This window comes from Sus scrofa, chromosome 4 (assembly GCF_000003025.6).
Source record: "Sus scrofa isolate TJ Tabasco breed Duroc chromosome 4, Sscrofa11.1, whole genome shotgun sequence".
Taxonomy (NCBI): Eukaryota; Metazoa; Chordata; class Mammalia; order Artiodactyla; family Suidae; genus Sus; species Sus scrofa.
The window spans coordinates 10,702,158-10,718,724 of NC_010446.5; the positions used below are offsets into that span (position 1 = coordinate 10,702,158).

The following is a 16,567-nucleotide window of genomic DNA, read 5'->3' on the forward strand; positions in this document are numbered from 1 at the left end:
ATCCGAGCCTCATCTGTGACCCACCCCACAGCTCACGGCAACGCCGGATCCTCAACCCACTTAGCGAGGCCAGGGATCGAACCCGCAACCTCATGGTTCCTAGTCGGATTCGTTAGCCACTGAGCCACGACGGGAACTCCCTGAACCATCTTAAAACACGACAGTCAGCACAGCTCTGCACTCCCACGTGGCCACAACATCAGTTGGATAACCAAAGCCGTGGGCCTGAGTTTGGCATTTTCGAATACAGCGTCTCATTAGACCCTAGGAACTTTCTCGAACGGAATGGCGCATGGTCGGAGGTATCCCGTGCCCAGGCCTGCCGGGCACGTGGGCATCGACCTTCTCTTGGCAAAGACGGTCCACCCGTCAAGTCCTCTTTGGTTCCCTCTCCCCTCCACCAAAGAAAATGACCTCAAGACCTTCTAGAAATAAAAGCCCCTTAACCCAACCCTCGCCCCCCACTCCGCCCCGATCTTGATTCGGCAGACGAGCCACCCCCTTATTTCTCCAGATCGGGTGCTGCCTCCCCCTGGTCTCCCAATCCCAGTCCCGACCCGAGCGTTCTCCTCCGGGCGTCCACCCTCCCTCCCCTCCTTGTACTCGATAGGTTTCCTTTCCGGGAGGTGGCCGGACCCGAGGGGCCGCCGAGAGTTCGTGGGCCGTTTCCCGTTTCTGAGATGGGTCAAAGAGAAGGAAAATTGGGGGCATTTTCAGAAACTCCGACAAAATATAGAAAGGAGTTTCTCAGACTCACCCGAGCCTGTAACCTCACTTGGAATGACATCGATTATATTATTATTTTTTTTTTTCCCACTGTACAGCAAGGGGTCAGGTTATCCTTACATGTATACATTCCAATTACAGTTTTCCCCCCACCCTTTCTTCTGTTGCAACATGAGTATCTAGACATAGTTCTCAATGCTATTCAGTGGGATCTCCTTGTAAATCTATTCTAGGTTGTGTCTGATAAGCCCAAGCTCCCGATCCCTCCCACTCCCTCCCCCTCCCATCAGGCAACCACAAGTCTCTTCTCCAAGTCCATGATTTTCTTTTCTGAGGAGATATTCATTTGTGCTGGATATTAGATTCCAGTCATAAGTGATATCATATGGTATTTGTCTTTGTCTTTCTGGCTCATTTCACTCAGGATGAGATTCTCTAGTTCCATCCATGTTGCTGCAAATGGCATTATGTCATCCTTTTTTATGGCTGAGTAGTATTCCATTGTGTATATATACCACCTCTTCCGAATCCAATCATCTGTCGATGGACATTGGGTTGTTTCCATGTCTTGGCTATTGTGAATAGTGCTGCAATGAACATGCGGGTGCATGTGTCTCTTTTAAGTAGAGCTTTGTCCGGATAGATGCCCAAGAGTGGGATTGCAGGGTCATATGGAAGTTCTATGTATAGGTTTCTAAGGAATCTCCAAACTGTTCTCCATAGTGGCTGTACCAGTTTACATTCCCACCAGCAGTGCAGGAGGGTTCCCTTTTCTCCACAGCCCCTCCAGCACTTGTTATTTGTGGATTTATGAATGATGGCCATTCTGACTGGTGTGAGGTGGTATCTCATGGTAGTTTTGATTTGCATTTCTCTTATAATCAGCGATGTTGAGCATTTTTTCATGTGTTTGTTGGCCATCTGTATATCTTCTTTGGAGAAATGTCTATTCAGGTCTTTTGCCCATTTTTCCATTGATTGATTGGTTTTTTTACTGTTGGGTTGTGTAAGTTGTTTATATATTCTAGAGATTAAGCCCTTGTCAGTTGCATCATTTGAAACTATTTTCTCCCATTCTGTAAGTTGTCTTTTTGTTTTCTTTTTGGTTTCCTTTGCTGTGCAAAAGCTTTTCAGTTTGATGAGGTCCCATGGGTTTATTTTTGCTCTAATTTCTATTGCTTTGGGAGACTGACCTGAGAAAATATTCATAATGTTGATGTCAGAGAGTGTTTTGCCTATGTTTTCTTCTAAGAGTTTGATGGTGTCCTGTCGTATATTTAAGTCTTTCAGCCATTCGGAGTTTATTTTTGTGCATGGTGTGAGGGTGTGTTCTAGTTTCATTGCTTTGCATGCAGCTGTCCAGGTTTCCCAGCAATGCTTGCTGAATAGACTTTCTTTTTCCCATTTTATGTTCTTGCCTCCCTTGTCAAAGAGTAATTGACCATAGGTGTCAGGGTTTATTTCCGGATTCTCTGTTCTGTTCCATTCTCTGTCTGTCTGTTTTGATACCAGTACCACACTGTTTTGATGACTGTGGCTTTGTAGTATTTCTTGAAGTCTGGGAGAGAGGTATGCCTCCTGCTTGGTTTTTGTTTCTCAGGATTGCTTTGGCGATTCTGGGTCTTTTGTGGTCCCATATAAATGTTTGGATTGTTTGTTCTAGTTCTGTGAAAAATGTCCTGGGTAATTTGATAGGGATTGCATTGAATCTGTAGATTGCTTTGGGTAGTATGGCCATTTTTACAATATTGATTTTCCCAATCCAGGAACATGGAATATCTTTCCATTTCTTTACATCTTCTTTGATTTATTTGATTAAAGTTTTATAGTTCTCGGCGTATAGGTCCTTTACCTCCTTGGTCAGGTGTATTCCGAGGTATTTGATTTTGTGAGGTACAATTTTAAAAGGTATCGTATTTTTGTATTCCTTTTCTAATGTTTCATTGCTGGTATACAGAAATGCAACTGACTTCTGAATGTTAATCTTATATCCTGCCACTTTGCTGAATTTATTAATCAGTTCAAGGAGTTTTGGGGTTGAGTCCTTAGGGTTTTCTATGTATAGTATCATGTCATCTGCATACAGTGACAGTTTGATCTCTTCTCTTCCTATATGGATGCCTTTTATTTCTTTTGTTTGTCTAATTGCTGTGGCTAGGACTTCCAAAACTATGTTGAAGAGCAGTGGTGAGAGTGGGCATCCCTGTCTTGTTCCAGATTTGAGTGAGAAGGCTTTCAGTTTTTCCCCATTGAGGATTATATTTGCTGTGGGTTTATCATAAATGGCTTTGATTATATTCAGGAATGTTCCCTCTATACCCACTTTGGCGAGGGTCTTGATCATGAATGGATGTTGAACTTTGTCAAATGCTTTTTCTGTGTCTATTGAGATGATTATATGGTTTTTGACTTTTTTTTTTTGTTAATGTGGTGTATGATGCTGATTGATTTGCGTATGTTGAACCATCCTTGTGAACCTGGGATGAACCCAACCTGGTCATGGTGTATAATTTTTTGGATATGTTGTTGGATTCGGTTGGCTAAGATTTTGTTGAGAATTTTTGCATCTATATTCATCAATGATATTGGGCAATAGTTTTCTTTTTTGGTGGTACCTCTGTCTGGTTTTGGAATGAGGGTGATGGTGGCCTCATAGAATGTCTTTGGGAGTATTCCTTCTTCTTCAACCTTTTGAAAGAGTTTAAGGAGGATGGGCACCAATTCCTCTTTATGTGTTTGATAAAATTCACCTGTGAAGCCATCCGGTCCTGGACTTTTATTTGTAGGGAGTGATTTTATGACCTCTTCAATTTCATTTCTAGTGATCGGTCTGTTCAGCTGGTCTGTTTCTGCTTGATTCAGTTTTGGCAGGCTGTAAGATTCTAGAAAATTGTCCATTTCTTCCAGATTGTCCAACTTGTTGCCATACAGTTGTTCATAGTATTCTCTTATGGTTTTTTGTATTTCTGCTGTATCCGTTGTGATTTCTCCTTTTTCATTTCTAATTTTGGTGATTTGGGTTCTTTCTCTCCTCTTTTTAGTGAGTCTGGCCAGGGGTTTGTCAATTTTGTTCACCTTTTCAAAGAACCAGCTCTTGGTTTTATTAATTTTCTCTATTGTTTTTTGAGTCTCTATTTTATTGATTTCTTCTTTGCTCTTTATAATTTCCTTCCTTCTGCTGACTTTAGGATTTTTTTGTTCTTCTTTTTCTAATTCGTTTAGGTGGAGGGTTAAGTTGTCAATTTGGGATCTTTCTTCTTTTTTGAGAAAGGCCTGTATTGCTATAAATTTCCCTCTGAGCACTGCTTTCGCAGCATCCCATAGATTTGGAGAGGTTGTGTCTTCATTATCATTTGTTTCAAGGTAGTTTTTAATTTCCTTCTTGATTTCCTCATTGACCCATTGGTTTTTTAGTCTCCATGTAGTAGGTTTTTTCTCTTTGCTTTTCCCATGGTGGACTTCTAATTTCATGGCATTGTGGTCAGAGAAGATACTTGAGATTATTTCTACGCTCCTAAATTTATTGAGATTCTCTTTGTGTCCCAATATGTGGTCGATTCTTGAGAATGTTCCATGAGCATTTGAGAAGAATGTGTATTCTGATTTTTTTGGATGTAGTGTCCTGAAGATATCAGTGAAGTCTAACTTTTCTATTGTTTCCTTTAGGATCTCTGTTGCTTTATTGGTTTTCTGTCTAGAGGATCTGTCCATTGATGTGAGGGGGGTATTTAGGTCTCCTACTATGATTGTATTCTCATCAATATCTCCCTTTATGTCTGTTAATATTTGTTGTATGTATCTGGGTGCTCCTATATTTGGGGCATATATGTTGATGATAGTAACATCCTCTCCTTGGATGGATCCCTTAATCATTAAATAGTGTCCTTCTTTGTCTTTCTTTATGTCTTTTGTTTTAAAGTCTATTTTGTCTGATATGAGCGTTGCGACTCCTGCTTTTCTGTCATGTCTATTGGTGTGAAATACTTTTCCCCACCCTTTCACTTTCAATCTATATGTATCTTTTGTCCTAAGGTGAGTTTCTTGTAGGCAGCATATTGAAGGTTTTTGCCTTTTTATCCACTCAGCCACTCTGTGTCTTTTGATTGGGGCATTCAGCCCATTGACATTTAAGGTGATAATTGATAGATGATTATTTATTGCCATTGGAACCTCGTGTTCCAGTTGATTCTATGGTTCTCCATTCTTCCTTTCTTTTTTTTTTTTTTTTGGTTGGATGGTCTCCTGTTATTATCTGCTTGGGTGTATTATTTTTTTCATTTTTTGCAAATGAAATATTTGGTTTTGGCTTGTGGTTGCCCTGTTTTTTAAGTATGCTAACCCCTTCCCATAATTGTGTGTTTTAGCCTGATGGTCCTGTAAGTTCAAACACTTCATTACTATATTAAAATTAAGAAGAGAGACATACAAACAAACAAACAAAAAGGTTTATTTACTTCCTAACATCCCTTGCCCACATTTTATGGTTTTGATGACTCTTTTTATTTTTTCTTTTTAATTTTATTTTGTTTGAAGCATGTTCATGATTAAATCTGTATGCTGGCTTATTTGAGTGACTGCTCTCTGATTGCGGTTTCCTCAGTCCTAGTTCTTCCTCTTCTTCTTCTTTTTTTTTTTTTTTATCTTTTTCTTTTCTTTTTTCTTCCCTTTCCTTCCTTTCTTTTTGGTTTAGAGAAGCCCTTTCAATATTTCCTTTAACCTGGGTTTTGTGTTGCTGTATTCTTTAAGTTTTTGTTTGTTGGAAAAAATTTTTATTTCCCCTTCTATTTTAAATGATATTCTTGCTGGATAGAGTATTCTAGGTTGCATATTTTTTCCTTTGAGCACTTTAAATATCTCTTGCCATTCCCTCCTGGCCTGTAGTGTTTCTGTAGAGAAATCAGCTGATATTCTTATGGGGGTTCCCTTGTAGGTAACATTCTGTTTTTCTCTTGCTGCCTTTAGGATCCTCTCTTTATCACTAACTTTTGCCATTTTTATTATGATGTGTCTTGGTGTGGGTCTGTTTGGGTTCAGTTTGTTTGGGGCCCTCTGTGCTTCTTGTATCTTGAACCCAGTATCCTTTAGAGTTGGGAAGTTTCCAGCGATAATTTCTTCAAATATATTTTCCATTCCCTTATCTTTTTCTACTCCTTCTGGAATTCCTATTATGCGCAGATTGGCCCGCTTTATATTATCCCATAGGTCTCTTATATTGCTTTCCAGTTTTTTGATTCGGTTTTCTGTCTGTTGACCGGATTGAGTGATTTCCATTATTCTATCTTCCATATCACTGATTCGTTCTTCCGCATTATTCATTCTGGTTTTTACTGCCCCTAGTTCAGTTTGCATCTCTGCAAATGAATGTTGTAGTTTTTCTTGGCTCCTCCTTATATTTTCTAGTTCCTTTCTGAGGGTATCTGCATTACTGTTCATATCTTCTCTTAATTCCTTCAGTCTTTTCACTATTTCTCTTTTGAACTCCAGGTCTGTCTGACTGCAGAGATCTGTTTCATTGTTGAGCTCCGTCTGGCGCTGTGCAAAGGCGACCTGGAACGTGCGTGATCCATGAGCCCCTTGGGCTGGGGCTCGGCAGACGCTCCCGTGCAAGCTAATGTTAACATTATACACTGTGCCTTCATAAGGAGCGGACGTCGGGGCCCCCCCTTCCCCGCCCCCGCCTGTAGGTTTGCCTTCGTGATGCCCTCGGTGTCTTACTCTCTGGGAAGCGCCTCCCTCGCCCGTCCGTTCCCAACCCTGCCCCCTTCCTGGGCGATTTCCAAATTCCAGTATGAAATGTGCGGAGGTCTGCGTCTTAGCATCCAAGGTCAAATGCTCGTGGGGGGGGGGAAGCAGCCCAGGAAGGAGGTGGATGCGGTAAATGGAGACACACGGGGTGTTGATGTCATAACCTCCAGGGAGAAGAGAGTTCGTGGGAGGGAACAGTCCAGCAGGTGTTCATTGGTGACGTTTGGGGTGACACATGGGGGCTGAATTCCTAGGAGGACAGACTGCTTGAGGTGGGGGCTGAGGGGTGGTGCCAGGGATGGAGTGTGGACACAGGGTGCAGAAGAGTTAAGGAAGCGTCTGTGGGGGGGAATGGGTGGAGGAGGGGGACGGGGTGGGGGGCGGGGGCACCTGGGTGAGGGGTCTATGGCAGAGACCTGATGTTGCTGTCAGGTCGCGGGGAAGGGTTCAGGAGGCCTGGAGAGGATGAGGATATTTATCTTCAGCTCTGGGGAGAAGGTCTTACTGCCCTTATGACGGATGGGAAGGCTGTGTAAGGACAAATGCAAGTGAAAAATAAGAGACTTATTCCTCCCCATTGAAACTAAGGGAAGAGATGTCCCTGCCTTCCTTTTCCTTAGAACCTTTATTTTCGAGAACTTGGGTAAAAGCGTGAACACTCTCCTCTCCTTGAAATGTGTATACGTCCTTTTGGAAACTCCGCTTTGGGGCTCCCGCTGTGGTGCAGTGGGTGAAGGATCCAGCTGCAGGGGTTCTCGTTGTGGCGCAGCGGGGGCGAATCCGACGAGCAACCATGAGGTGGCGGGTCTGATCCCTGGCCTTGCTCAGTGGGTTAAGGATCCGGTGTTTCCGTGAGCTGTGGTGTAGGTCACAGTCGCGGCTCAGATCTGGCACTGCTGTGGCTGCGGTCTACACCGGGAGCTCTAGCTCCGATTGGACCCCTAGCCTGGGAACATCCAGGTGCTGCAGGTGTGGCCCTAAAAAGCCAAAGGGGGAAAAAAAAAAAAGGGAATTCGAGTGGAGCGGCTCAGGTCTCTGTGGAGGCACAGGTTTGATCTCCAACCCAACACCGTGGGTGAAGTGATCCACTGTTAGCGCAGCGGCAGCTGGGATTCAATCCCTGGCCCGGGATCGTCCATATGCCACAGGCGCATCCCTCAAAGGACAAGGAACAGACAGAAACCCTTGGGCTCAGGGCCCAGGGGCGTGTGTCTCAAGGACCTGAGACCCATTCTTTGAAAATGTCAGCATCGGGAGAATTAGCACCCCTCCCAGTTTCTGTGGAAGGGCAGGTGCCTAAAGTCAGCGCACACCTTGTTCCAAGGTACAAATCTGCCTCCTGTGAACGAGCGAAGTTTTGTTTTTCTTCTGGGTAAAGCCAATTAGCTGTCAAGTGGTCACCGCAGTTACCAGGTGAAGTCAGGATAAAGTATGTGGGATCCGTGGTGCCAGGGAGTGTTCTCATGGGAGGACTAGGTATCATTTATCTTGAGAATGTGGGGAGTCCCATTGTGGCGCTGTGGAAATGAATCCGACTAGTAAGCCTGAGGCAGTGGGTTCGATCCCTGGTCTTGCTTGGTGGGTTTAAGGAGCAGTGTTGCCGTGAACCATGGTGTAGGTCGGGATGCAGCTCGGATCTGGCGTTGCTGTGGCTTCATTTCGACCCCTAGGCTGAGACTCTCCAGTCACCATATGGGTGTCGGTAAAAAGCAACAAAGAAAAGAAAAGAAAAGATGTTGTGTGTGATGGGTTGTAACTGCGGGGTTATGCATGAAAGGGGGCGATTTCTTTCTTTCTGCGCCGTCTCAGTGGATTGATTGCTTGTGACACATGTGCCACATTCCGGTTTAATGCTTATCGAAGGATAGCATTATTTCTCCGCTGCCTCCATGGGCAGAATTTTCTGGTTTGGGGGATTTTAACTACGTTTCCCCAACAGCTGAAATTCACTGAGGGAGTCCGTGTTTTTCCGGATTCAAGGCGGGTGCTATGGCAACTGATGGCTCTCTTCTGCACCTGATTTTCCTTTTTGCTTTGCAGTTCGGATTCAGTTATTCACTCAGGTTCAAGGTTTCCTGCCGTGGGCCCTGGTGCTGTTTGGTCCCTTCACCCTGAAGCCCTCAAAGTGAAACAGCAAGCGTGCCCCGTTCGCCCCCTCGTGGTCAAGCCCTGACGTGCAGGCATTTTTGGGAGGTTAACCTTTCATCTCATTTAAATCAGTTCACACTTTCCAACACTTTACAAAACATGGTATCGTTAAAAATGAGCATCCATTTTTTTCTTCCCTAAATCAAAAGTGCCGTATCTTTCCCCATGGCCCTGAATAGCCCTACCTTCTCCTTAGAGTCTGACCTCTGTCACAGCCTCAGCACAGACTCTGACCTCTGTCTCCAGTGTGACTCCCATCCTCGGCCCCACGGGGCGGTAGAGAGCGGCTTTGGGCTGGGCTGGCCTTGCCCCAGGAGCAGAGTCCACTGAGCCTCTGACCCTGTTTCTTCCAGGTGAGGAGCATCCTGGAGCCCAACTTCAGGAGCCGCTGCAGCCTTCCCTTCAGCCTGGAGCCCGAGCTCCTCGCCCAGCTGCATGGGGAAGGGGTGGCCATCACCTTTGCCCTGCTGGAGGAGTGTGGCCTGCGGGTGGAGCCCGGCAGCCCCAAGGTGACCTGGGACCTGGAGGCCAAGAAGCCCCTGTGTGCCCTGTAGGCGGCCCTCTCGGGGCTGCAGCAGCCCGTTGGGGCCTGAGCCCCCCCTGGGGCGTTCCATCCAGAGGCCTGGCCCCCCAGTCTATGCTATGAGCGTCGTGGGTGCTCAGGCACCCGAGGCCAAGCCTCTCTGTCCTTCCAGTTCAGGTGGGCAGGGACCAACGAAGACTCCAGGGGACGTGCAGGGGTGATGGGAACACTCTGCATCTTCTTTACGTATTTTTTAATGTTACTCAACGAATTTCTTACCTTTATAGCTGTACAATGGTCGTCACAACCCAAATTTATAGCATTTCCGTCCTAACTCCCCAGCACGTCCTCCCTCCCCCCGAACTGTCTCCTTTGGAAACCATAAGTTTTTCAAAGTCTGTGAGTCAGCATCTGTTCTGCAAAGAAGTTCACTGTGTCCTTTTTTCAGATTCCACATGTCCGTGAGAGCAGTGCATGTTGGTGTCTCACTGTATGGCTGACTTCCCTTTGCATGATAATGTCTAGGTCCATCCATGTTGCTAAAAATGCTGGTATTTCATTCCTTTTAATGGCTGAGTCGTATTCCATTGTGTATATGCACCACATCTTCTTGATCCACTCCTCTGTCGATGGACATTTAGGCTGTTTCCATGTCTTGGCTCTTGCAGATGGTGCTGCAATGAACCTTTGAGTACATGTGTCTTTTCGAGTCATGGTTTTCTCTGGATGGATGCCCAGGAGTGGGATTGCTGGGAAACACCCTACATGGTGCTAGAGCTTTATGCATTTTGACGAACTCAACAAGTAGTATGCTGAAGAGTGAGGCTTTTACTGTACATAAATTTTACTTCAAAGAAATGTCAAGGAATATTGATCTCTAGTTAATAATTTGCTTTCTTTTCTTTTCTTTTTTTTGCCTTTTATCTTTTTTAGGGCCGTAACTGCGGCATATGGAGGTTCCCAGGCTAAGGGTTGAATCGGAGCTACAGCTGCCAGCCTACAGCACAGCCCCAGCAACGCAGGATCTGAGCCGAGTCTGCGACCTACGCTACAGCTCACACCACCACCAGATCCTTAACCCACTGAGCAAGGCCAGGGATGGAACCCACATCCTCATGAATACTAGTCAGGTTCATTGCCACTGAGCCACAATGGGAACTCCTCTCTGCATTCTTGGGAAAACTTGTTACAGCTGTTTTTTTGAGTATAGCCGTCCTGCTGGGTATGAGTTGGTTTTTTTGTGGTTTTCATTTGCAGTTTGGGGATGGCTTATGACATTGAGTATCTTCTCCAAATCCCATTGCTCCTTCATATACTTTGGAATAATGTCTACTTGTGTCTTCTGCCCTTTTAAGGATGTGATGATGGTTTGACTATGTAGAGTCATGTAGAGCAACAGTGGGTCAGGGATCTGACTCAACCGGGTTGACGTTTCCGGCTCGTGCCCCTGGGTCCTGGCAGTGCTGTGCTTTGAGGAGCAGTGACTGGCAGTCAGGCCTGTGGGGGGGGATCTGCTGGTAACCTTGGGGCATACTGCATTGGAAAAGTCTGTGAGATTTCCAGTGAGAGTGTCAAAGAGGTAGCTTGAAATAATGGTTTCGCAGCTGCGAAGTTGGTTTGATGGTGAGAGTTACTGCGCTATAAATGGTAACTGGAGGCATGGGCTTAGATGAGTAAGATGGGCTCCAGAGGCGGTTTGTGGAAGTATTGTTTCTTTCTTTCTTTTTCGTCCCCTTTTTTTTTTTTTCCGCTCTTAAGGGCCTCATGTGCGGCATATGGAAATTCCCAGGCTAGGGGTCAAGTGGGAGCTGCAGCTGTCAGCCTAAACCACAGCCACATCCACACCAGATCTGAGCTGCACCTGAAACCTACACCACAGCTCACGGCAACGCCAGATCCTTAACCCACTGATCGAGGCCTGGGGTCAAACTTGCATCCTCGTGGATACTGGTCGAGTTTGTTACCGCTGAGCCACAACGGAGCTCCCGGAAGAATGGTTTCTGAGACTGAGTCTGAGGCTCCTCAGCCTTTGGGGGCAGTTGTAGAAGTTGAGCCAGGAAAGGAGACTAAGATAAGGTGGTCTGGTAGGCAGAATCTTTAGCCGTGGTCCCCAAGATCCCACGCCCTTGTCCCCAGGTCCTCTGACCTCACTCCTGTGATGGTGTGTTTTGCATGGCGCAGCTGGTCTTCAAGCACGGAGCTATCCTGATGGGTCTCACCTAATCAAATACGTCCCGAAAAGCAGGGAATTTCCTTCAGCCGATGTCAGAAGAATTCAGAGCAGTTCCCGGCATGAGATGGACTCCATGTGGCGGCGGGACCTCAGTCCTGCAGCCTCAAGGAGCTGGATTCTGCAGCAACCTGCACGAGCTGGGAAACAGATTCTTCCCAGAGCCTCCAGAACCTTGACTTAAGCCGTGTGAGACTCTCAGCAGAGACTGGGCCAGGCATGTCTGGAATTCTGATCTAGGGACCATGAAGTTAAGAGATAAATCTTGTTGTAAGTGGCGAAGCCTGTGCTATTTTGTTGAACAACAAGGGAAATTGCCACCGTTATGGAAGGAGTGGTTTTCTTTCTTCAATTTTTTTTTTTTGGGGGGTATCACTGATGTGCAGTGTGGTGTTAGCTTCACGTGTACGTGGAACGAGGGGTTTTCAGGGAGAAAATGGCTGAAAGATTTAAATGCCGCCGAGAAACAACAGCAACAACAGCAGCAATGAAAGGAAGTAAACATGCCCGTTGGAGCTGAAGACGTAGACGTCATTCGGAGAGTTCACAACATCTGTTTGTGTGGCAGGAAGCCCATCGCTGTGGGCCGAGGAGGATGGGAGGTGAATTCTTGGAGGTGGCAAGTGTGGACATGGCTCAAACTCCCTCCCTGCGGGCGGGGGACGGAGGTGGTTACAAGGCAGTTAAGTAACTCGAGGGGGTGATGAGGTTGGATGAGAGCTTGGTCTTCGTGTGCGTGTGATTACAAACTGATGGGAAGGAAGTTCCCGTTGTGGCGCAGCAGAAACGAATCCGACTAGGAACCATGAGATTGCGGGTTCGATCCCTGGCCTCGCTCAGTGGGCACTGCCAGGAGCTGTGTGTGGTGTAGTTTGCGGAGGCGGCTGGGATCTGGCGTTGCTGTGGCTGTGGTCTAGGCAGGCAGAAACAGCTCCGATTAGACCCCTAGCCTGGGAACCTCCATATGCCGCAAGTAGGGCCCTAAAAACAAACAAACAAACAAAACAAAACAAAACAAAACAAAACCCAAACTGATGGGAAATATCTGTAACGGGGGAGAGGTTGAAGGTACAGGTGAGAGGAGTTCCCGTCGTGGCACAGTGGTTGGTGAGTCTGACTGGGAACCATGAAGTTGCGGGTTGGATCCCTGACCTTGCTCAGTGGGTTGACGATCTGGCATTGCTGTGAGCTGTGGTGTGGGTTGCGGGCGGGGCTCGGATCCCGTGTTGCTGTGGCTCAGGCGTGGGCCAGCGGCTGCGAGGCCAGCCTGGGAGCCTCCTTATGCCGGGGGAGCGCCCAAGAAATGGCAAAAAGTCAAAAAGTCAAAAAAAAAAAAAAAAAAAAAAAGGACACTTCTCCAGGTGATTCTAATGCAGGGTTGAGAACCACGACACAAGACCCAAGCGCCCGGGAACTCCACTCCTGGTGCACGTGGGTCTTCAGTGGGGCAGCTCTTTGGCCGGCATTCGGGTGGCGGGGTGGGGCTCCTCGGTGGCTCTCAGCACCCCCGCACCCTGAATGTGGCCCCCCTGTACCTTGAGAAGGCCCAGCCCGAGGAAGGACAGCTGCCCTGCTCCCTCTGCTCCGCTGAGGCTCTGAAGCGTGGTGGCCTCCATAACCTCCACGGCCTCCGTCACCACGTACAGGCTCTCCCGCTTCTGGCTCAGCAGATCCCTGAGGAACAAGGGCCTCGGAGTCCTCAGTTTCCTGCGGGGGGGTGGGGATGGGGGGCGTGAGAGAAGAGGCAGACTGGTGGGGGGGTGTCTCCAGGGTCCCCAGGGGCCAGGGCCTTTTGAAGGAGGCAGCCTGGGGTCTGTGCGGGTGTAGGTGGCGGGAGGGGACAGCGGGCAGCTGGCCTGCTCGCAGGGACGGGAGTTCCTGGTCAGGTCGGGGAGGCTGGGAAGGGAGGGACTAAGGGAACTCCGAGACATCCGTGTCCCACAAGGTTTGAAACAGCCAAACCAGGGGCCCTCCTCGGGCTTTCCGCCAGCCCGACTGGGCAAAAGGCCCATGTCCCTTGGCTCATGTGGTGTTTACAATTTTTGAGATAATATTCAAACTGGTGGGTATCACCCCAAAACAAGAGACGATTTCTAACGTCCCTTGAAACCCAGTGCCACGGAGCGCACATTCCCGCCTGGCAACCGTCAGGTGCAGCTGAGCGGCAGCTGCGGGCTTCAGGCAGGCATGTGTGTCCCCTAGTTTGCCGCAGTCCCCGCCGCTCCCTGTGGCCTCACGCCTGGCAGCGACCACACTTCTGTTTCTTTTCCTGGCCTTAAAAGCACACTTCTGTTTCTTTTCTTGGCCTTAAAAGTTGAGATCCCCGACCTCACACGGGCCCTTCCCACCGCCCGCTGTCTCTTCCCTCGGCCTCTGGGTTCCTGCTCATCCCTGCTCATCCCCCATCCCAGCCCACCCCGTGCAATGGCCTCACTGGAGGCCTCAAGCTGGCAGGAGCCTCGGGCTTTGCTCTCCTGCCCCCCATGCTCCCCTCCAGCCCGGGCTGGGGGGTGGGGGACTCCGCCTACAGAGAGGACAGCCCAGCCCGCCTGGTTGATGTGCCCTGGCAGCTCTTACCTCGTCTCCACCAGAGTCTCCCAGGTGCTGGGGGACACCCTGAGAGTCTGCACAGCCAGGGCAGAGCTGCGGGTCGCCACGCCGCCCCCGGTCACATTCCCCAGCAGCCCGCTGGTGCCCATGCTCATGGCCCCCATCATGGCTGCTGCCACCGTCTCCTGGATGTGGATGGGTTCACTCCGGCTCACCTCTGTGGGGACAGAGGTCCAGGCTGGAGTCAGGGAGGGAGGGAGGTGGGGATGAGCCTGGCTAAGCCTCAGCCTCGGGCTCCAGTTTGGCCACCACTTAGTGGCTGGTGTGACCCTGTGCAAGAAGCCACTTAACGCTTGGTGCCTCAGTTTCCCCATCTGTAAAAGGGACAGAAGAAGGACAGGGTCTTCCCCCAAGGGTGGTTTTCAGCATTAACGGAGGAATTGCTGACGTGGCCCCTGGCACAGAGCAAGTGCTTTATCCATGCCAGCCACTGTGGCATCTAAAAGTATTATGACGATTACTCATCACACAGCGGGGACAGGAGGAAGAAAATGGCTCCTCCTTCCCCGACACGGAAGGCGCATGGTGCTTGGGGTGCCCACGGCGAGGCTCCAGGCCAGGCAGACCGGGGGGGGGGGTGTCCTCTGTGTGCCTGGGTGGCGGGTGTCAGCTTTCTCAGCCACGGGATCTGTCCCCTCTGCTCTGCCGCCTGCCAGCCCCGCCTGAAGATACCTGGGATGGGGGAGCCAGGCTCTAAGGCATCCATGAGGGAGAAGTCCGTGGCGATGAGGGGGTCCCAAGGGCAAAGGTGGTGCCTGTGCTTCTTCCTCACCAGGCAGAAGAGGCGCAGGTGCAGGGCACTGGCCAGGCTGTTCACAGGCACCAGTTCATCTTTCCTGCCCAGCTCTCTGACCAAGCTCTTGGTGTCCCTCGAGAACAGGGATGACATGTTCCTGGAGGGGTGAGAAGGGCGGGTGTCATCCGGGGCTGTGGATGGGGGGCCTCGGTGAAGGCTGCCAGCTGGCTGAGCTTCTAACACTGAGGATGGGGGGCCCTGGACAGACTGGGTTCTAAGGTCAGGACATAGGCGGGAATCACAGGTGGTCGAAACCCCTAGAACTACTCCTCCAATCACTCCCCACCTGCCTGCCTGGGACCCCAAGAAACGCCAGGACCAAGGACCCCTGGGTTTTAGATCAGCTGTTTCCTTGGGGGCATTACTCTGCGCCTTGGTTTCCTCATTTTCGAAGTGGAAGTTCGTACACATTTACATAAAATATTTATAGATTGCTATTACCTATAATAATACCTCCTCTGTGGGATTTGACCAGGACTAATGTGTTGTTTGTAAAGCACTTGGACCAGAGCTGGCTTATGCCCATAGGCTGTGACCCTTTGTGGTCTGGCCCCTCCTCCTTTTCCCAGTTGAGCCCCAGACACCCTCTTAAGAGGGGGGAAGGAAAGGGGATGGAGCGGGCCGGGAGCAGGGATTTCTCTCCTCTCCCTCCGCCTGAGGCACAGAATTGGCTTTTTTCGCAGAGGCATCCAAGAGGGAACTCGAACTCCCCTCCCCCTCGCTCCCTCCCCCGGGGTTCCGCTCAGGCAGAGTTTTTTGTTCTTACTCCTTGATGTACCTGGACTTGGCAGTGGGCACCCTACTGCAGAGGGGGCCGGAGAGCCATAGAGGGTGTGTGAGCAGGGCAGCGACAGGGCACACCCGTGCGTGTTTCAGCAGCGGCGCCCAGGCGGCCGCGAGCACTGTCCAGTGTGGAAGGGGGAGCCGGGAGGAGCTGATACCTTTATCCGGGGGTGCGAAGGGCCTGTCTGGGGGCCGGGGGTAGGGAAGGAGGGAAGTGAGGGGCCCACTTCTCCACCAGGCATGGTGCCTAGGGTCCACAAAAAAGTTTTAATTTATTTAAAATCAGAAGAAGCTTTTCTCTCTAAGAAAACGTCATAGTACATAACTTGAGTATAGCTGTCTGTTTACCAACACGCTGAAGGCCAGAGAGAAACTTGCAGATGGTTGGGAGTGGGACAATACGGTCCTAAACGGTAACTTTGAACATTGTTGGAGGAAGGGGCCGGGAAAGGGGACCACGCGTTGGGGAAACGCGAGGCAAAGGAGTGGCCCCCGACGGCTCTGCGTTGGACCTGCAGGGGGCGCCAGAAGCACGAGGGCGACGAGGCCCTCGAGGCGGGTGGTGAGGAATTCGGGTTGGGACCGTTGAGAGGACACGCGCGGGGGGGGGGGGCACAGCTTGAGGTTCGGGCTGCCGCAAGCGGGGACTCAGCCCCATGGCGCGCGAGGGAGACAGAGACGCGCTCTCCAAGGAAAGGGATCCGGAGCAGGGAAGGGCGGGGAGAGGGCGAGGGACCCGGGGCCAGACCGCCTCCGAGGGGCCGCGGGGGGCGCCCTCGCCCTCAACCCCAGCCATCGCTCCATCAATCACCCCAGTCCCTGGCCTCCCCAGTCTCTACCTGAGACTCCGGGCCGGCTGTCCCCCGGGCCGTGGTGGGATGCAAGGCCTGGCTCCCAGGCTGTGCCCCACGGAGGGACTCTCTTGGACCCTGCTTAGGGCCACAGGGTTGCCAGTCCTGTCCCTGCCCAAGGGTCGTGGCCCCTGGAGGGCGGGGTCTCTCACCCC

The 16,567-nt window shown here is 49.8% G+C and overlaps 1 protein-coding gene across 1 annotated transcript; it reads right to left on the reverse strand.

Moving 5' to 3' along the window:
- On the reverse strand, nucleotides 12,749–15,136 carry LOC110260220 (gasdermin-D-like). Its single transcript, XM_021088925.1, has 3 exons — nucleotides 14,655–15,136; nucleotides 13,950–14,139; nucleotides 12,749–13,079 (listed from the first exon to the last, which is right to left on the reverse strand). Exons 1-3 carry the CDS (start codon nucleotides 14,869–14,871, stop codon nucleotides 12,812–12,814), a joined length of 675 nt encoding a protein of 224 aa, XP_020944584.1. The 5' UTR covers nucleotides 14,872–15,136; the 3' UTR covers nucleotides 12,749–12,811.